Source organism: Abramis brama, assembly GCF_963993115.1.
Source record: "Abramis brama genome assembly, chromosome: 3".
Taxonomy (NCBI): Eukaryota; Metazoa; Chordata; class Actinopteri; order Cypriniformes; family Leuciscidae; genus Abramis; species Abramis brama.
The window spans coordinates 26,479,730-26,502,367 of record NC_139965.1 but is presented as its reverse complement, the minus strand read 5'-3'; the positions used below and the strand labels follow the sequence as shown (position 1 = coordinate 26,502,367).

Genomic DNA, 22,638 nt, shown 5'->3' with positions numbered 1-22,638 from the left:
AAACACAAGACGTTTCCATGATCTCACTACACTGGCCTCCCTTTTCACATAGCCCAGGTGGGAGCCCTGGCCCCACTCAGGGGCCGCTTCAATGGCTTTATGAGAAAAAGGAACCGCACCTTTCAGCCCTGAGGGCTTGTGACTGAAATAAACAGTGCTGTGTCAAATACTGTAGATGCTTAAAAGATCTGACTCAGTATGTATATACTTATCAACAAGTGTGTGTTGCATATGACTTCAGAAGACTATGAATATAGCGCACAAGTCATGTGGAGAATTTTCTATTTCTATTTTCTAAGTTAGGGCACTGAGAATTGGAATCGGAGCCAATCACTAGGAGGAAGGGGTTGATGGGTAATAACGGTGAGGTGGTGACTTCCTGTTTATAAATGGCTGACACTGACTAAGCTATACTCTCCCTGCCCTGTGATTATACAATTAAAACACAAAGACTAGGGTATGTGTAGGTGGAGATCTTAGTTAGAACAAGAAAAAAGCCTTATAACGTTACCACTGGAACAGGACAAAGGACAAAAATGTGGAAACCCACACTCACTCACAAATGCTCTGTTACCAGACCTTGCTGAATTGCCTACCTAGATATTCTAACTCAAATAGAACCTCATAAATGACTAAACTGACCTCACCACAGCGATTACTAAACCATGCCTACTGCTTTTCAAAGGCGGTACCGTATCTATGTCCATCAAACATAATGACATCACAAGTCGGATTGCTTGCTGATGTGCCTGATGATTTTGGAATAAATTACTTCAAATTTATTATCATGCAAAAAACAAAGCACATGCATTTTTATCATTATATTTATTATGTTTAAACACTAAATATAAGTAAATATACATATAACAGTAGAAGTAGAAAATAGTGAAATTACAAGGGGAAATCTACCCAAGTGTCAAAAAGTCAGACTTTCTGCAGATCAATGGACCGAAACCTCTCAGGTTTCATGGAAAATCTTGATTTGTGTTTCAAAGATTAACCAAAGACTATGGGTTTAAAATGACATGACAGTGAGTAAATTAATTTCATGTTTGGGTAAACTATCCATTTGAAAATAAAAATACATAGAACACCCAAATATTGAGTAAAAAAAAGTCAATTTTAAATTAGACTGAGCTAATCCTATTGGCACTTTTCTGTATTAAATCATTACTAAATTTATAGTGCTGTGTCCGCCATCTTGGATAGACTTATTTTTCACTAAGCTTGACTCAATTGCATTCTATGCAAAAAATACAGGTCACATCAGAAACATGCATGATGCCTTAAAATTCTGCATAGTCAGTTTATTATTTGGGAACAGAAACACATAGTCAAAACAATTGTTTGTGGAGCTAATAAATGCCTCTGTGTAATGGAAATATATTTGTGGATCTACCAAATGAAAACACAAATAAACACAGCTCATAATTGTTCACAATATTTCTTCCTGGAATAGTGTGTGTACAGTGTACTTTAAGCTTAGTTTGCTTGTTAAATAAACTTTTTGTGTTCTCTCAGGCCATTCTGGGAAAGGAGGACTAAAGATCGCACATGTTCTACTAATGAACCAATAGCAAGTTTTCATGCATGTACTTTTCCCCTTTTTATCTGATTGCAATGCATTAAGACAAATTTCAGCACTGCGAGACATTTGTGAACTATAGTGAGAGATCATCTAAACTGACGTGTGCTTGAACTCTGGCTCACTTTCGCTTTGGCACGTTTAAGACTGTTTAATTCTCCGCTCTACACAGACATGAAGCTCACACAATGGGCATAATGTGGGGCCGGTGAGTGATAAGTAAACTGAAATCAGTTCATGAATGACACAATTTGGCATTTTACAGTCCCTTAGATTAATTCTAAAACGGATGGTTAATTTGCGAATTGAACCAAATCAATATTCAGGGAGGTGAGAGATGGCTCTTATCTATGGAGATACGGATCTGTCAGCTGCAGCTAAAGTCTGTACATGCTTCTTATTTTGAACATGCAGATCGGGCATGTCCACATCAGCCATTGCCAAACCTGAGTGCACAGAGACAAACACATAGTATGAGATTCACAGAGAGTCGAAAGGGTGGTGGCATAGATGACAAAGAGACAGAGAGAATATTAATTTAAGATGTATGTCTACAAGTAAACAGTTGGCCACAAGGGCCGTTGTAATGTAACACATTAGCAGCTCAGCGTTTGTTAAGATTTATTACTTTAAAAGCTATTTCTAAAACACACCACAGATCACAGCTTTAACGCTCAAGGAGACTGAAGGATAATTGTTTCTGATAATGAATTGCTCTCTGTCTGTTAACTGGCAAACCACAGAATTGACTTTTGAGGTTAGAAGGCAGCGATCTTTACCGGATCGCTGCAAAATGTGGCACAGACGGCCACTTGAAATTATAGATGGACGTAAGATTATAATTGTGGTTTTGGAAACAGTCTGAGTGAGGAGAGGCAATCGTATTTCTAGAGTATATCCATATCATCAACTGTTCTAACTAGGGATGCAAAAGAAATGTAGCCACCTGAAATGTTTTAAAATTCTATTTTAAAGAAGAAGGAAATGGAAACTTTAACATTAACATTACTTCACCATTCAATAACAGAATCATTAACATGGAGGAAAAAGCAGTGTACACTTGAAATGATCCAGATTTAATGAGATTTAATGTAAACACCGGCTGTTAATAGGTTATAAATTAAGAGAAAAAAGGTTGCGTTTTATAGCTGAGACATAAGGTTGAGTTGAACTTTCTTTTGATCAAAGGATTCAGAAAAAATATCATGGCAGCAAAACAGCAGCAAAACTCTTTTCAAAATTGATAATAATAAGACATGTTTTTTGAGCACCAAATTAGAAAACTAGAGTGATTTCTGAAGAATCATGTGACATTGGAGACTGGAATAATGATGCTGAAAATTCAGCTTTGCGTCACAGAATAAATTACATTTTAAAATATAATAAAATAGAAAACAGTTGTTTTAATATTTCGCAATATTAGTGTTTTTACAATATTTTTGAGCCTTAGTAAGCAGACTTTTCCACACAAAAAAAAAAAAAAAAAAAAAAAAACCTTTTACTGACCCCAAACTTTTGAATGGCAGTGTATATATTATATTAATTTTGTGTATAATCACTTTTTTGTATAAAATTAATAAAGATCACAGATATTTTAAAGAAAGGCTATTTTAATATTAGAGTTATAATATATAACAGTTTTCGGTATCAACTTTCGTCCAGAATATTCAGTTTAGGCCAATAATTTTAATTTCAGTGCATAAATAGCTACAACCAAAAAAAAAAAAAATAATAATAATAATAAAAAAAAAAATCACCAAGAGGCTATCAAACAATTGTCATTAAAAAAAATTGTGAAGTAAAGGTTTTTGTTTTTCTGGTGTTTTCTACAGGCTTTTCTGGTGTTTTTTTTTTTTTGTACTTCTCACAGCAATGTCACTGTAATTAGGATTTTTTTTTTTTTTTTTTGGTAGCCTGATTAGCACAGTTGAAGAACCTGTGCAGAAAGCCTGCAGGGTGAACACATTCCCAAAGGACTGCCCCCTTCCCTCTCTCTCATGTTTCTCTCGTTTTTGGCCTCTGCTCTGACATATATCCTACTCTTTCCCTCATCAACCATGCTGAGGGCCAGAAGGCACATTGATTGACAGGTCATTCTCTGACGCCTTATCCAAAAGCAGGTGGACTGTGCCAAAACACATTAATTCAGCACCACAGGGAAAAAGAGAGGAAAAACATACTACACGAGGGGGTCAGACAGAAAGAGACGGAGAAATCTGGAGAGGTGATAATGGTTAAAAACCTGATTTTTTAAACACATTGTCCCAGAGCAGAAACAACAGCTGGACTAAATCTCATTGAGACAACTTTAGAGGACAGACACACAAACAAATACACAAACACAACAACGCATAGTTACAGGAACTCTAATGCATCTGAGACATTGCCATGCAAACATTTCTTGATAAACCCCTACTTATTACTTCCATTAGAATTAAATGCATTAAATCATTTTTAGCGAAACATTACACAGACAATAGAAAAAATGAAATGGACACAAACCATTTTTAAACGATGTGTAAATCAGCTGAATCGGCAAATAAAAGTGATCATCTTGATTATCTAACTTGCTATTCTACAGCAATAACATCAAACTTAATATTAAATGGGGTGCTTTTTGTTTTAGTGTTTTCTCCTTAGAATTGGAACCTTTTTGAACGATGGGATATTTGTATTAATAATAAATTGTTATATTTTAAAATGTAATGTCTTCCTGAATTTTCAACAGCCAGTACTCCCAATCATACTAATATGCTGATTTGGTGCTCAAGAAACATGTCTTATTATTATCAATGTTATCAGATGTGCTACATTTTGGCATGGTTATTTAATGAACAACATTTATTTGAAACAGATTTTTTTTTTAACAGTGTAACAAGTAACATGTCCTTACTGTCACTTTTGATCAATGCATCTCTAAAAGTAAACATTTCTTTACATACACACACATATATATATATAAACACACATTTGAATTTGAGAGAGAGAGAGAGAGAGAGAGAGAGAGAGAGAGAGAGAGAGAGAGAGAGAGAGAGAGAGAGAGAGAGAGAGAGAGAGAGAGAGAGAGAGAGAGAGAGAGAGAGAGAGAGAGAGAGAGAGAGCAGATATGCTTACAAAGACTGCAGGGCATGGAGATTCTTGAGAGCTGCACTGGGAACAGTCTTCAACTGATTGTTCTGAAGCATCCTGAAAAATAGGTTTAAAACACCATTATTATTTACTGTGTTCACCCTTTATGACACATCTGTCTGATATCACATCACAACACAATACATATACACTTCTCTACAACATTTCTTCACAAATCATGAGCCCAGATAACCACAATGTGAGCTCTAGTGTTAATGTAGTATGTATTTGTATTTGTGTGTGTGTGTGTGTGTGTGTGTCTGTCTTGTTCTGAACTAATCACAGTGCATATCTTGCTTCCTCTACACTATCTGCTCTCTGGCGTCACTCAAATGGCATAGGCCGCACGGACAGCTTTTCCCATTTAGTGCCAGGCCACAGCACACACAACCACACACATATATACTGTAGTCACATACACGTAGCCCAGCCAAGAGGCATTCATAAACGCATGACCACAGTAAATAAAAACTGGTCTCAAATCATCTCCAACATCTACAGTTCCAAAGTCCTTGGCTTTAGGTCCACAATAGGTTTTCCTAACTCATTCCCAACTTCCCACAACAGTGTCTGGATGAGCCTGTTACAGCACTGTGGGGCTTTGAAACAGCCCTGGATGAGGAAAGGAAGAGGAAAAATTAGCTTTATGTAAAGCATGGCTGAGGGGACCAAGCAGCTGATAAGCTACATTTGAATTGGCTCACAAACACCTGAAGGACAAAATATGAGTTAAAGAAAAGAAAGAAAGAGAAAGAGAAAGAGAAAGAGAGAGAGAGAGAGAGAGAGAGAGAGAGAGAGAGAGAGAGAGAAAGAGAGAGAGAGAGAGAGAGAGAGAGAGAGAGAGAGGTGCATCACAATGAAGGTACTCCATCAGACACTGACAGACTTGCTGATCCAGTAGCAGTGAAATTCCTGTTAGTTACACAACACCACTTAACAACTCAACAAAACACACAGCAGGATCTACTGCTCTCTCACTGCGCTATTCAAGATCGTCTCTCTGGGTGAACGAGTAAGCCTGTATCAAATAGAGGTGTGTGTGTGTGTGTGCATGTGCATGTGCGTGTAATACTTACAGGACTTTAAGCTGATGGAGGCCAGACAGAGCCTCTGGGTGGATGAAAGCAAGGTCATTACCAGCCAAACGTCTATGGAGAGAGAAAAATATTTCATTTCAGCTAGACTGTAAAAAAAAAAAAAAGTCATTCTGATGGAAAGCTGGAGAAGGGGCGTCAAAAGGAATGAATGCAAGGTTGTGAGTGGGAAGGAACACAGAAAGAGCGATTAAAAAAGGAAGAGCTACAACTCTAAATTAGGCTGGATGAGCCATTGTAAAATGCTGATAAACTCACACTTGCAACTGTACATTCTGCATTTTTTTAACTGACCCTTCCCTAAGCCCCACTTTAAAATGAAACTGACCAATCCTTTAACTTAGTAACAAACTTTTGCTTTTTTTTCCAAAGTGATTGTGTGATCACATTGGAACTCCAATTAACCCAACTAACTCCAATGGGAGTTAGTTTAATTGGTAATAGGTTTAATAAAATGAAACCGTTTGACAAAAAAAATCGTGTGGTTTACAGAAATCTCCAGTTTATGCCAATGAAAAACTCTGTAAAGTTTGTCTAGATTAGCAACAGTAACTAAGTGGGGTGTGCTTAGCAAAGGGTCAACTGCTATGTCACTTGGCAACCATAAATGGGCTACAGGCTTAGTGTGGGAGTACAATATATACAGCAGCCGATATCTGCGGTGCTGAAAGTAGTGTGTGTGATAAGCACTGCTCTCTCCTGAAGTGCTAACTTGTTCTCTGTTGGCAAAAGCCTCTACAGACTTTCTGTCTGATTGGGCAGCACAAATACCTAAGACGTGTCAGAATGTGATGGCTGGAATGAATGTGATGTGATGTTCTGATTGTACAGTTATGTTTTGGGCTGGACAACACACACTCAGACACATTCTATTCAGAGATAATCAAGTGGACATCTTGAGTCTGAATTTCACATGGTGTGTGAAGGCATGTACACAGGTTATGCTGTACAACACACGGTATGGGTTTGTCAATGCTTCATGTGTGTGAGAGTGCTTGTGTGTGGTAAGGTGGGCAGAGGGTACACATAACTTCACCAAATCAGGCCCGAGAGATTAACACCAGATTTATCACCCACTGAAACTGGAGTCAGAAAACTCACACACACTCTTCTAACTCTCTTATCATCTCTCTCTCTCTCTCTCTCTCTCTCTCTCTCTCTCTCTCTCTCTCTCATAGGCCACAGAAACAAGCCACAGTGTTTCAGAAAGAACAGAAAGCCTTCCATTTGCCCCTCTCATTACAGGAAGTGCTGGACTGCACATCTATCTAGATGTTTACAGCATCAGGATTAGTTAACTGCCCCTTGGTGGCCCTTAGATGCATGTCTGAAATAAATTGCATCTAAAACAGGGCTGTACGATATTGGTATTGCAATATTTAGTTTTTCTGCAATGTATATTGTGATATGAAAACAATTTCATCAGATAATTTTCTTTGTCTTTTGTTGTTTGATTAACATCAATAATACGGACAGCCACATGTTTATTAGGCTGCTTTCACTTTTAGACCAAATGCACGGATACAATATAATGATACGCATCCATTTTCTTTCAATTGTTTACGTTTACTTAAGACATTTTCGACTGTGTTCGAGCACAATAAGATGAGAAAGAGAACTGAATTCGGTGTTTGTGCATTACGAACCATGGGGCCTGGTCCATACGGATCACGGACCAACTACGATCCCTATTTTTATCGCACTTCCTATATATTGCAGCCCTAATCTAAAATATAGTTTACCATTGACTTTCATAGTATGGAGGAAAAAAAAGACTATGTAAGTCAATGGGGGCCATCAACTGTTTGGTTACTGACATTCTTCAAAATATCATCTTTTGGTTCAGCAGAAGAAAGAAATTCATAGAAGTTTGGAAACTTTCAAAAAGAGGGAAAAAATAGAGAGAAATTGATAACGGCAGTAAGAAGAGAGAAAGATGTCAACTTTACCGTCACTCCCATAGCCACTGTATTATAAACACCCTCATAGCAGTGTTAATTTGATGCAAAGGTAATATAATACAAAGTATGGTGTTATAAATGTACATACATAAAAAATAAAAAAAAGGATGCGAAACTATGGAGTTTATAATATGACAAAATGATTTGACATATACAAATAACACACCGTTTAGTTTGACATCAATTGATACTCAATATTAATGAAATAAATAAATGTAATGTCAGAGAATACACAAAGCACATCCTTTTGAGATATAAATTATAATACATTTTAATAAAAATAAAACACAAGGCCTACATCATAAAACTCAGAAGATTATGTATTTGAATATCTCTGATAGTCAGTCTGAATGACAGTTCATGCGTGAACGTTAGGCCTATATAGGCTACCCAAGTCAATGCATTATTCTTTCCTTTTAGTATTAGTGTTTAAAATGTTTAATTTACTACTAATTATATTGATTTATATCTTAATTTCCATGCAGGTTATGACAGCCGTCATTTCCCTGCCATACCCAGCTGATTCAAAGCGTAGGTAAATTTATATCTACACAGAAGAAAGACCTGTCTAGGCTCCTCCCCGGTACGGGTTGTGTCGCAGGGCTCTACAGTGCGCCCATTTCACTCGCACATGCGAGTAAATATTTCGGCGTGCGAACGTGAAAAAATATTTGGGCGCACTCGTGCGAGTGACACACAGCATTTTTCTATAGAAACAGCTGCAAATACATCATCATGAGGAGGGGCAGAGTAGGACACTATATTACCGGGAGATCAGTTATTTAGGCCTAAATCTTCAGTAGCTAGTCTGTAGCCTCATAAAAAAAAACTACAGTGCCCACACACAAACTATTAGGGCCCTATAATTTCCGCGATCACGGAATCGCGGACGGAATCGTGGAATTGGCAAATTAACGCGGAATCTAGTTTCAACGCGTAATTTTACATATTTGGAATAAAATTCTGTTTTTGTGTGGGAGAAAAACGTATGTCTGAGGAAAATCGCATATTACTGAAATAACGAGCAGAGAGAGAGGCCCGGTCGCGCGCGCGTCTTCAAACTGTCTTGCTCTCTCTCACCCCCTCGTGCTTATTAATCTAAATCAATTGAGAATTGACAATGGTAAAAGATTGGAAGAATGGGGTTTCACGTGGAGCATTCAGCTGACATAAAAAACACTTTCAATAAACTAAACAAATCCTATCCAATGATGAAATGTTTTCTGTGTTGACAAATCTTGTGCGATGTCCTAAAACTGCCGGGATAATCACACAACGCGTACAAGTCTGTCTGCTAATGATACGTCCGATTCGCGAACTAATGACTCCTTTGAACCGATTCACTTTAATGAATGGTTAAAACAACTGATCTGTCCAACACTGAATCGGTTCGGTGTATAACAAAATCGGTAACACTTTACAATAAGGTTCCATTTATTAAACTCTAGTTAACTAGATCAGTTAACATTAACTATTAATAAACTGCACTTCTACAGCATTTATTAATCTTTATTAATGTTAATTTCACCATTTAGTAGCCTACATTATTTAAATGAAAAGTTGTATTTGTTAACATTAGTTAGCTTAATGCACTGTGTGAAGTAACATTAAAAATACAGGGTTAGGGTTAACTAAGATTAACAAAGATTAATAAATATAGTAACAAATGTATTGCTCGTGGTTCATGTTAGTTAGCCTAATACATTCACTAATGTAAACAAACCAAACCACATTTAACATCTCTTAAAATGCGAATTTTGTTTGTTACCTCAATAAATTTAGGGTCATTCCTATTTTATTTGTGCACATTTTAATCATTAACATTAAAAACACTCTTTTTACGACTAAAATTAAAGTAAAGGGTAAAAAAAAAACTGAATTCCCAAAAATTAAAACGGAAAAAACGTAATTTGCAAAAATTAAAACGGAAAAAACAGAATTTGGGAAAAAATAAAATGGAATTTGGGAAAAAATAAAATGTATTTTATAGGGCCCTTCGGATCAGCACAGAGGGGCCCTCCCTGGAACTGTTTGATCCTACAAAATGTGCTGAAAATTGGCTGTCTGCTGGAAAGAGGTCAAGACGACCAGGCTACAAAGCTAGGCCAAGTGACTCAGACATGATCTTCATTTCAGATAAAATGTGAAACATACATAGGGCCTACATACAATGATAAATGAAATCTACATGACGATAAAATAGAATTAAATGAAAATCTTTTGTTTGAAAGTTTTGGTCTGATGTTCTTAACCTTACAATGAGCATTGTAAATTTAATTGTTGAATAATTCTAATAATAAAACTATAATGATAAACTTATACAACAAAAATGACTGTGCCCCCAAATATTTTTCTGTGCTCCTAAATTTTTTTATTTAGGCGCACCAGTGCTCCTAGTTCAAAAAGTAAGTGTAGAGCCCTGTGTCGCGCCATTAGTTTGGTTGTTTGATGAGAAAAAGATGAAATGTATATACATTTTTACTACGTAGTTGCAATAAACGCGTTAAGAATCCATGCAACTGCAGCAGCGGAGGACTATTATTAGAATATTAGAAATGTAATATTCAAGCTGTTTTCTTAATTTTTTTACTCTTAATATTAAATCAAAAAACGACTGAACGAATGATACACGGGTTCTCTTGAACCACCACCACGTTTGCGGCAGAAAACTACTTCAGCGCTGTCATATATCACAACTAAGCAGTGTTTTCAACCTCATAATGTTTATTTTAGGTTTCAGATATTTAAATACACATACGCAGGAGTAAAACAATACATTTGGAGTTTGTAAAATACACACTGATGTCTGTGGAAGCAGCAATAACAATCTATTCAAATATAATTTGCCGACATGTGTTATTCATATCAGACAAACATAGTGGAAGTAACTATAAAGTTTACTCTATTCTTCTCAGTTCACCGGCCACTTTCTTGCATTTATTTCGGGAGAAACTGATGAATTCACGTGCTGTAAGTTAAATCCGACTGACAGGACAACATTGCGGCGCCCATCTCATGTTATAGATCAAGATTATTTATAAAGGTTTTTAAACGACCAAACACACTCACTTACACGTATTTGAGAATCGGAATATCAGATAGGCTAGTTGATGACATGGTAACTTAAGCAAGTTTGTGAATATTTTGAATAAAAAAGGAAAAGCGAAATAAAAGCGACACATCTGTCATACAGTATTGTGGCTGCGGTGTATCGCGTGACGCGTCGCCATGGAAACATTAAAGGGAACGTTCGCCTTGAAAAAACTCACTCTGGGGGTGGGGGAGTCAGTTAGAATATTTTAAACTTACGCGTGAAAGGGTTAAAGAAAAGATCGAAAATAAATATTTGTGTGTGCTGTAAAGTGGTTAGAAAAAAATTAAATCGGAATCGGCTAAAAAAATCGGTATCGGCAGGTCAAACTCAATGAAAAATCGGAAATCGGAATCGGCCTAGAAAATTGTAATCGGTGCATCTCTATCCTCTACTCTTCCCTGTGGATGACCTGTGACCTACTTTCTGTACGATCTGAATTTTCCACGGTTTGAATTTTAGAAAACTGAATTTGAATTTTAGAAAACTTCATCTTGAAAACTTGAATCTGTATTTTTTAAAACTGAATATTTGCAGTCTAAGAATTCAGAACAAAAAATAGCTGTTTGAAGATACATGTCTATAAAATTCTGCCATAAAAACATTTCAATTCGTTAAATTTCAAATGTTCAATATTCGTTTAAAGAAATCAAATTCAGAACTATTTAAAATTCCACATACTATTAAATTTTGTTAGATTACACTTGTCAATAATTCAAATTTAAACAATTCAAATTTTGTCATATTATAAGCTCCATACGAAACTTGAGTGCAAATTTTTAAATCATGTAATTCCATGAAGTCAAATGCTGCTGAGATGAATGGAGGTCTTTGTGAAAAAAGGTGATGATGCACCTTTAAAGGTAAACATGTTCCTCTTTTTACTGTCATCCCTTTCTCTACCACACCCTTACATTCTCCATAATACCAAAGTATATATGTAATTGTGTGGGTAATTATCTTAAGGCACAGTGCCTCCATTATTCACCAGCAAACCTGGAGACAGAGAGACATAAAGAGGAAAGACAGAGGAAAAACAACAAGAGACAATGGATAATACAGCTGGAATTATGACGGTGAGGACAGGACTGGGGTGGCTTATCTGTCCACGGGATCATAGGGGTTCAGCTTCTAAGTGTTGAGACATTGCCACACACAGATAGATGGAAGGAGAGAGAAAACAGAGAGAGATGGAAAAGACTGTAAAAAAAAAAAAGTTAAAATGATGAACCATCACACAGCAATTGACAGAATATCTGTCTTTCTCCAACCACGACACAAACCCCAAATTAAACAATCAACTGCAGTCCAACTACATTCTTGTTTACATCAACACATTTGTTGTGGCACACCAATGAGGTTGGGTTAGCTTGCGGGAAAAAGAGACGTTCTTTCCCTCCATGTATTTCTCTCTATATCGTTCTGGTTTGGCTGTCTCTCAAAGCCACCAGATCTGGCCAGGCTTCCATGTGTGGATTCCTTATGCACACACTCAGTGTCACTACTCAGCAGTCCGATGCATTGAGCAGGGAGATGTCACCCCTGATCTTTATTTGTCTGGAACTAATCTAAGTCTCATTCTGTGGTCAGTGTGTTGCCAGAGTTGTGTAGAGCTAATCTGGAGTGTTGCTTTAGTAACCACTTCAGTAAGCATGGGAAATATCATGTGACCTTGTGATGTGTTCAGCCAACATTTCCAAGACAGAAGTGCCTATATAAAACAAATGACAACAGAATTAATAAGGCAGTACAATGCGATATATCCCATATGGCATTGTCAAATTTTCCTACACCATTGTTTAGGACACATCCAATGAGGCTGGATTCAGTTTGCTCTAAATGACATAATTTAAAAACCACAGAGTCTGAATGGTGTTTTTTTTGCAGGTCAAGAGCTTTAATGATGCACTTTTATGTCTAAAACCCCCTAGTTTTTGTTCAGAACTAATTGCAGACTTTGCACTTACTTTCTCCCCTCTTAGATAGTCACTGTGCCAAACTCTTATGAAAAAGGCCACTGGACTTCCAAAGCTTTAAGGCTTTGCACCTCGAGACTGCCAACAAAACCTGAACAACAAATCTCTTGGAATATACTAGCACTAACTGAGCCTTACGGCTACTACTTTTAGTTAGACCAAATGTTATTGGAGTCATTCTCCAATTTTCTTGGCCAAAGTGCCCTAGTTGCCTAATGTAGAATAAGAGGTCTGCCACTAGCAACCATGATCCAGTTCTGCAAAAATCTGGTATTGTCTGAGCTCTAGCTAAATTTCTCAAAGAAAGACAACCTGAGAAGCTAGTGTGGAAGCAGGCATCAAAATGATGTACACAACCAAAACCACATGAATATTGCACTTGACTATATGACTTCACCCAGTGACATGAATGCAGTAACACCCAAAAGTTTTGTTACCAATGGGATTGTAGAAATGGCTTATTCACAGTCAGCCATATTTTTTTATTCCAGGAGCAAAAGTGACCAATAACACAGGGGATTTCAAGATTAATGGAGTAGTAGGCTCTTGATCTCATATATATATATATCATCATAAAAGCAACTTCTTTAGGCCACTGGCATTTATAATTATGGTACATATTTTTAAATTGATTACAAAAAAAGTATTATTCATGAATTTGTATAAAACATTTTAATAATAAAAAAAAAATTAGTGAGTGCACCTTTAAATACAAAACAATATAGCTACATGTATATCAATCAGACACAATCTCTGGCATACTCACACGCACAATACATATCAAGCCAGAGACACACATCTAGAGAGGATTAATATTTGACAGGTCTATATCTGTCAGTGGGGGATGATATGTTTGAAGAGAGAGGTGAGAGTGTGTATGTGTGTGGTTATGACAGAAGACTGCATGACTCCGAGGCAGAGAATAGCTGCGTTTCTATTACGCCCAATGGAAACACATAAAATTTCGCAAAAAAGCTTTTACACTAACATGGTGTTTTTTCAGGCAATTTGAAAAAGGAATATTTCGCAAAACTGCAGTGGAAACAGATTTTTGCATTTACAGGTCACCTGGCGTATGTAAAGTCGGTCATTCTTTAAAGGCGGCGCAGTATGTTTCGACAGAAGACGAGACAAGAGTTCTTTATTAAACTCATAAAAGTCAAAAAGTATTACGGGAATACCAGATTATAAACAACAACAAAATGTCAAAATTGATCTTGAGTAGGGTTGGGAACCGAGAATCGGTTCTTATCCAGAACTGTTAGTGTTTTTGAAAAATACCAGAACCGTGTGAAATTCCTAAGTTTCGGTTCCGAAAACGGTTCTGGTGTGATGTGTGGGTGAAGTGCTGGGAGCTTATCCTTTAATAGTGATGACTCGCCTCATATTAAAATAGTAATTAATGCACTGAAAAGCCCTCGCGCTACTCAAATACTTTTTGCGTCAGATATCAACGCAGAGAGAGAGAGAGTTTAAAGACAGTAGAGCTGCACGATTAATCGTTAAAAGATCTTGATCTCGATTCAAACACTCACGCTTATTCCTAATCCCCAATATTATTCCTAAATGACAAAAACTTCACACTGGAACATTCAAATCTGTTGGCGCTTTCGCTGACCCAGAGAGAGCAGTTGTCAATATATATGAAACAGCTTTACTTTCACAGTCTTGTCAACCACACAGTATCGATATTTCTGTGTTACAAATATTCAAATGCTCACAGAAGTACTGAGATAAAAGTTTATAGTATAGTTTATAGTTTATAGTTCGAGTATAAACACTGATGTCTACGGTAGCAACCAAAATAGAGTAAATCAACTTTTGAAAGTCGCTGCCTTAAATAACGAGTGTATCGATTACATCTGATGCTTCAAAACATTCATAAAGATGACTGTTGTTAAAGCTGCAGTCCGTAACTTTTTTGTGTTCAGAATTTACAAAATGTATACAATGAGCGAGTACATCATGAATGCCTTTTTTTCAAACTATGTTTTTGTCTTATCCTGAATCACTACAGTAAGCCTGTAATAAGCGTTTATACTCTGACTACTTTAGACCAGCCGGCGGATCGCAGCCGCTGCGGAGTAGCCCAGTACCTACGTGACTCGTCATAGACATAAACAGAGAGAAGTAGCTCCAGCAACAGTGTTCTTCTGCAAGACGCATGCAGTTCTGTTTATTACCTGTATCCAGGAATGAAATAAGTGAAGTCTTTATGAATCAATCATTCAAACCAATTTTAAAAATATTATGTTCTACACACATCTTACATGTATGTTCAAGCATATTCTACCCCTTCTGAGAGGGTATTCTCCACTGCTGGAGATAAAATAAGCTAGGAGAGGTCCCAAATGATCCTAGAGAATACAGAAATGTTTATTTTCCTTCAGAAAAATTTATTATTTTTATAATAAATAATATGTTGAATTTGTTGACATTACCAGTCAAGAGCGATGTGAAGAGTGATGATATCTTCTCTTACCTTTTTGGACCATTATTTTGACTTATTTCTAACATGCAGTCAAACATGACACTCAACAAACCTAGTCACAGGGTTCCCACACCTTGGTTAACTTTAAATTCAAGGACCTTTCAAGGACTTTCCAGGTCCAATACCCTCAAATTCAAGGACTTAATGTGGGGACACATTTGTTGTGTCCAACAACAAACGGTGAGGTACCATCGTAGTAGTAGCAACATACAACACAAAGTACCTCACGCTGGAAACACTTAACACTTAACGTAATGCGTAAATGCGCGTAACTAACGTAAATCAAGTAAGCTAATATGCACAAAGTGTTGGCGAAATAACACATTAGTGGACCGGAGGGAATAATATGGAATTTTTTCCAGAAAACTTAAATAACTTAAAAAACTTAAATTCAAGCACTTTCAAGGACCTTTATCTATGTATGTTTATTTTCAAAAACTTTCCAGGGCCTTGAATTTTTTTTTTTTTTTAGATTCACAAACTTAAAGGAGAACTCCGGTCAATTTTAATATTGAGCTAATTTTTTTGTAAATTTGGAGTGCTGTCAGTACAGAGAACAACGACAAAAAACTGTGTTGCCTACACCGTGTTATCCTCTTTTTAAAATTTGCACCCTGTTGACTTCAATGGGGCAAGTTTTAAACCTGCTTTTAGCCTCTTAACATCCTTGATGTGTCATACAAGTGCCCAGCCATGTTAGATGATTCCTTCAGAGTGAACACGGGTGAATCTGACTGCAGTAGATGTGAAAGATATGAATAAAAATGATGTTATTGCAGCCAGTGCACATACCTGTATTTACATCCTGTTTTCGGTCGAAGTCCATAGTAATCGATTGTCGAGTTCACGCGCATAGATTTAGTTACTACTGCAGTCAGATTCACCCGTGTTCACTCTGAAGGAATCATCTAACATGGCTGGGCACTTGTATGACACATCAAGGATGTTAAGAGGCTAAAAGCAGGTTTAAAACTTGCCCCATTGAAGTCAACAGGGTGCAAATTTTAAAAAGAGGATAACACGGTGTAGGCAACACAGATTTTTGTCGTTGTTCTCTGTACTGTTGGACAGCAGCAATAAGCCCCCAAAACCAAACTTTTTAAGCCCCCAAAACCAAACCAAATTTTTTACACTACCCCCAACACGACTGATGCTGATAGAACGGTTCATACATCCTGATGCTAGTGGCATATGTTGAGTACTAAAGATCCAATATTGTGGGGGAAGCATCACCCCAAGCTGGAGCAAGCAAGGACACATTGCAACAAGCGTGTTGCTGTAGCCAATTTAACAGTTGAATAGGACCTATTGGGCAAAGCTTACACCCCTAGCGGCAGCATGATGTATAATTGCGGAACTATTGCTAAAACTAGTGTAGTTTGGCAGGAGAAGCATACACCCTACAGCAATAGCTCTGACTAGTGGCAGCAAAAACCGATACAACAAGCAAGTTGTATAATCACAGAACTAGCCTATTGCTAAAACTAGTGTAGTTTGGCAGGGGAAGTATACACCCTACAGCAATAGCCTAGCTCTGACTAGTGGCAGCAAAATCTGATACAACAAGCATGTTATATAACCATAGGACTAGTATTAAAACTAGTGTAGTCCGGTCGGGGAAGCATACACCCTGTAGCTCTGAGTCATATGCAGTGGGCAACTAAGCACATCAAGTACAGTGTGCTTCCTCATTCATGAAAATGATTTATGCTCCTGTCGTACTGAATTCCATTGGTTGTGGAGGTGAAGATGACGACTCCCATGGTTCCACACTCATTCACGGGATCATCAAGCTACAATGTTGAATGACAGACCTCTGCGGTGAACATACCTAATGTGTATTTGCACAATATGTTACCAATAATCTAGATAAGCTTTAGCCACAAGCATGTTGCAATAATCGAATTGAAAAAAAGCTAATTCTTTATTCTATGCAACCAGATAAGGCTAAAACAATGCTTTGATTACCACAGCATGTCGCTTAGTACAGTATGCTCAATAATACTAGAAGCCTAAGTAATGAGCATATATTCGATAACATTTGCATTAGCAACCAGTACAGTACTGATAGCAATGTTGCTGAAACAACGAAAGCATTTTGCTGATACCTGGATAAGATTAGCACAGCATGTGACACAGCCATGTTCCAAATAACGACTGGGTTAAATAACCATGTTTCCAATAGCAACTAACAGCTTTTAGAGCAGTGGTTCTTAAACGTTTTTTGGTTTTTTCGCGCACCCCTTTAAACATTTTTTTAAAAGAAATCTGAGCATGTTTCCAATAGCAACCAGATAGCCTTAAGAACAAGCGTGTTTAAATTACAACAAATAGCCTTTAGAGCAAGCATATTTCCAATACACTACAGGCCTAGCTTTAAGAACGCTGTGTTTCCAAGAACTGGATGTGTCCGATACCCGACAGAATCAACACTGAACTGACTCAACTGAATAGTGACTGTTACTATGTCTTTTTAGAGCTGTGCCGCAGAACAGCAGAAATGATTCCGTTTGCACCATGGATTGTTATTTCCTAACTATCACCGCAAGCTGCCTGAATCTGTGCTGCATAGTGCTAAAAGCACAGCATGTGCAACGCGAGCAGTTGCCAATGACAACAGATAAATAACGCACATAGCCAATATGATCGCATAAGCCTAGCAAGAATGTTTTAATGAAAATGACTAGATAAGCCCAAGCAACACAGATAGCATTAGCAACGAGCATGTTGCAAATACCCTGATAGCTTTAAGCAATGAGCATTAAAAAGGAACTTAGCTTAGCTTCGTGGAGACTTTCAGAGATGAATGGTGAGTGAATCACAGAGTCCTGTGTCAGTAATGCAGCCACTTCCAAATCAGGCAGCTTATGATCAATGCGGCGAATCTCGTGTTCAACTTCACAAACTTGAATTAATCTGAGGTGAAATCCTTGTGGGGAACGAATTCCTCTCGATAAATTCACGATTACACGATTCCTTGTGAGATGATGCAGTTTGCCTGCCAAATTTCGCCATTTAATTAGCTACTGAAAAACGCGATAGCTGCTGATAATACTGAAGGAGCTTATATGTAGCCTATACAGTGATAGGCGTCCTATTCCTATAGGTAGACGTGGATCAGCTTAGAGTCAGCTGATGCAAGTCAACTAACGTGACCTGCCAGAACCGACGCTACGCTTAATTTTCATGTCATTTTTATCAAAAAACATAATTTAGTCTGATTTATAAGCTGTTTTCCTCAAGGGGACCAAAAAATGTCTGCACACGGACAAGGATTTCAGATATTGCCATCTTTGTGGGGACATTTTGTCCTCACAACGTAGGGTTTACCGGGACCCCACACACACACACACACAGTTGATGATCTTGCAATAGCTTTTGAGTGGTTACAACAGTCTAGGATGTGTTTAAATATAAATGTAAGTCCAGAAAGTGAACTCCTGACCCTCTGATTAACCACACCCATTGTGTCCACTGAACCATGAGCAACCTGACAAAGAGCATCTGGCACAATACAGTGCTGTACAGGTCCCTGAGACCTCCTGCACCCCCCACCCCATTCCCAGATAGCACACGCTTCTGAAAACTCCAGTTGTCACGGAAACCATTGTTTTGCCCTCCTTCTTCCTGCCATGCATTCCTTCTCACAATGCGTTGAAAAGCAAATTGGCCTTTGACAAAGCGCTGGAGGACTGTTTAGGAATGAGAGCCGAGGAGATTGGAGTGGATGAAAGACACACAAGGGTAAGAAAACACACTCCAATCAAACGAATAAAAAAGGAAAAGAGCGGAAAAGAGTGAACAACAAGGGGGAGCCGACTTTGAGAGCTGGTCATTTCAGCAGTCTGGAAGCACTGGTACCTGATATCACTTAGACAGATGTTATCTGCCCTTCCCGCAGATGGGCAGACACGAGATGAGTGAAGGAGTAGAGAAAAGACAAACACATGGAAAAAGATCAGACACCCAATGAGAGTTCAGAACTTTTTTCAGACATACTGATACAGACACTCCAGAACAGTCAAAAACAGCATGTGTTTGTTCCTTTAATGCCATTAACACAATACGAACAAGTTAGACATTGCTTCAAAAGCCAGCTTGGTGACATCTGACACCTGTAGTAATCCTGAGATGCTCTGACTAACAATAAGGTAAGCTATGAGACTGTTCCAGATGTGCTGAACCAGGCGGATGGTGCTGTGGGTGGTCAAATCTCTTCCCCACTTATTCTCTGCAGTAGGTATTTGAATTTTATTTTAAGGTCTAATTGACAGTGTGTAGCTTGATCATCTGTAAATCCATTCTATTGCATCTGTTTAAAATGATAAAGAACAAAAAGCCAAATCATACTTGCGATAGTGTTGTTATACTGAATATCTACAACATGGATGAGTTTTCTGGGGCCACTAAGCTGGAATCCTTAAATAAAGGTACTGTCATATTAGCAAAATATTGCGGGGCAAAAAAGGTCAATTGTCTATTATTAGAGTAGCGATGTATGAAGCATGGCTCACACAGAAGTCACTTTCAAACCAAGCAGCTGGTCAATGTGGTGAATTTGCGTGACCAACTTCAAAACAATACAAAATCTGTATGGGGAAATCTCATGTGGATTCCTATTAAAATGTTTGGATTTCGTCCATGAAAATTTGCCGGTGTGACTGCACCTAAACAGCAGTCGTGCATAAACAGTGACTGCAGAGTCAAAGCGTTTGGAAGTCACACATTTTCAATGATAGTTGCCGATCCGAGGCAATGTAATACAACAATGACTGCTGCGTCAAAGTTGAGCAGACTTTAATTTGTAAATGGACAGCGACACAATGTGGTGACTATCAAAAGAAATGAAAACAATGGAGCTCACGTAATCCAGCAAGCGGACACTGAAACCAGCAGAGATTTAATGGATGCCATGTGTATTTAGTTTTAAAGTTGTTTCAGCAGTTCTATAAACATTTCAAAATCTAAAAATTTGCAAAATATCATTAAATAGGGCCATACTCAAAAATAAAGGCTGTGCAAAAGATAATTTCAAATCATCATGGAGGTGTTTAGCATCTTTTTCCATGACAGTACTTGTAAACAGTGTCAAACATAAGAAGTAGAAAACAAAGCAAGAGGAAAATAGTGAAAGAGAAAAAAAGAAAAGAAAAAAATATAGATATCATCCTCACAGTTCTTCCAGATAGGGCAGGTTTCTGAAGACATTAGCAGGCAGCTCAGTGATGTTGTTCATGCTGATGTCCCTATGGAAACAAAAGAATAACATGTTCATAGTGGTTGTTGAGCAGTACTATTTCTATAGGTTAACCTAATATAACACAAACATTTACATTTTCTCTTTGGATGCATTTATTTTTTGGATATACATTTTATGGTTGGTTTCTTCACTATTTTTTATGGAAGAGAAGAGATCATGGATAGCTTGTGCTGGGATTTCACTCACGTGACAACATAACTAAAACTGACTGTGTGCAGACACTTATTTCAACCAGAACTTAAAGAGATTTCATGGTCATATCATGATTGTTTTAAAGGTACTCCCTCTGTAATCCAAAAATACCATTTACTAAAAATAAAACTGTAAAAAGGCGTGAATTAGTTAAGCATATTGTTATTGTAAATGTAAAATAAATAATAAGACAATATATGGAAAACAAAAGAAAGTAAAATTACGCCTTTAACACAATTCAAAATAGAACAACTCAAAAAGTGTGCCATAAGGCAACGTACATTATTTCAATTTGATACATTTCTTTTGAGTGGTCCCTCCCACAGATCATGTTCATGCTTTACAAGTTCGAACAGAGATCTGTATGTCTGTGACGACTGATAAGACCTGAATCCAGATCAGAGAGTGAGATCAAGCATCACGCAACAATAATTGAAGAAAGCAAAGTGTATTTGATGTCATCAGTGCTGCACTATGGTGTTTTACCTCTACTATCATGCAAGTACGACATCAGTGGCTTATAAGTTTTTGCTTGGGAGATGAGTTTGAAAAGCTATACATTTTTGCATTTCCAACCAAAAATCTATTTTTCACATATACACATTCATACATATAATCTTTATTTCCCATTATCCTCCATAATCTCTCCTGCTTTGTGCAAATATACATTGTGCAAATATTTTGACGATCCCAGCCTTTTAGCTGTGGCTCCATACAGAAGATAAAGTGATTTCTGAGTTAGCCATGGATAATGCAGTGGGTTACACATCATTGAGTACAACCACATTGAGTATTCCCGTTAATAATGTCCAATTGTCCATAAAAAAAAAAAAAAAAAAAAATTTTTTAGGAAGGACTATTACTATTACAAACTTGATCATCATGAAATCTAATTTTCAATCAATGAGGCGGTTCAAATTTCATGGTATAGTAATAATTTACATAGAAACAAAGTGCACACTGTATGGCTAAATTATCTGAATTGAGTCAGATTTGTGAACAAAGTGCTGTTTGTATGTCTGTTGCTGTGCATCAAGCCTGACAGACTTCTTTTTCAAACATAGTAGTAGACTCCATTATTATGTTGCTTCAGTCTATGTACACAGAAAAAGATGGGTTGATAAATAGGTTCATAAAGCATTTTTTAAAAATGAGATGTTCTTTTCCCAGGGACTGTCAAGCTTTAAAACAAAAGCTTAAAAAATTAGCTTGGGCTACTTTTATTGTGCTTTTTGACATCTTGAAGTTTGACAGCCCCTGGTCACCATTCACTTTCATTGTAAGTAAGAACATCCATTTTCTGAAAAAACTGCAAGAGAAAAATAAAGCATTCAGGTTTGATTCCTTTAATGAAGCGAAATCCTCTACTTTTCCCTCACTCTCTTTTTTCTTCTCTTAATTTCAATAAAACTATCTCTGTCCCTCCTTCTCTCCCTAAGGCTCTGAAGCTCTGAGCATAGAGAGAACGGAGGCTGTCAAGGAGACGGAGAGATAGCATGTAGCAGCATGACAAAAATGCAGGCAGTACACAAAGTGTTTTCCTCTCTCTTTCTCTTTCTCCATTTGGGCTGAAAGGTGAAATGTGTGGGCAGCTAGAAAAGCAAATGGTAGATCCGCAGTGAGAAAGGTCAGAACACTGACCTTAAAACACCCACCGTTAGTGACGCCACAACACAAACTCACAGAGAGGAAATGAGAACCAGTGCATGTAGATCATAATAAGTGTGTTTTTATGTGGCATTCTACTTGTTATACATTTCAGTCCTCTTGTTTATTTATCCTGCCGTATTCCAGCCAGAATTGAGTGTGTGTGTTTCTGTCTTTGTTCTGGAGGAGATGCAGGTTTTTTCAGCTGGGGC

At 37.4% G+C, this 22,638-nt stretch overlaps 2 protein-coding genes across 3 annotated transcripts in view; one reads left to right on the top strand and one right to left on the bottom strand.

The window, feature by feature from the left end:
- The window catches only part of lgr4 (leucine-rich repeat containing G protein-coupled receptor 4), a 56,089-nt gene that overhangs the window by 12,115 nt on the left and 21,336 nt on the right, over positions 1-22,638 (bottom strand). Inside the window, exons 3-5 of the mRNA XM_084109629.1 lie at positions 20,502-20,573; positions 5,791-5,862; positions 4,700-4,771 (exon numbers count right to left, since the gene is read on the bottom strand). Of these exons, the coding sequence (XP_083965755.1) occupies positions 4,700-4,771; positions 5,791-5,862; positions 20,502-20,573 (216 nt within the window). The remainder of the gene's footprint in view (positions 1-4,699; positions 4,772-5,790; positions 5,863-20,501; positions 20,574-22,638) is intronic.
- Positions 1-22,638, top strand: part of kcna4 (potassium voltage-gated channel, shaker-related subfamily, member 4) — a 112,605-nt gene that overhangs the window by 74,851 nt on the left and 15,116 nt on the right. The window lies entirely within an intron of this gene.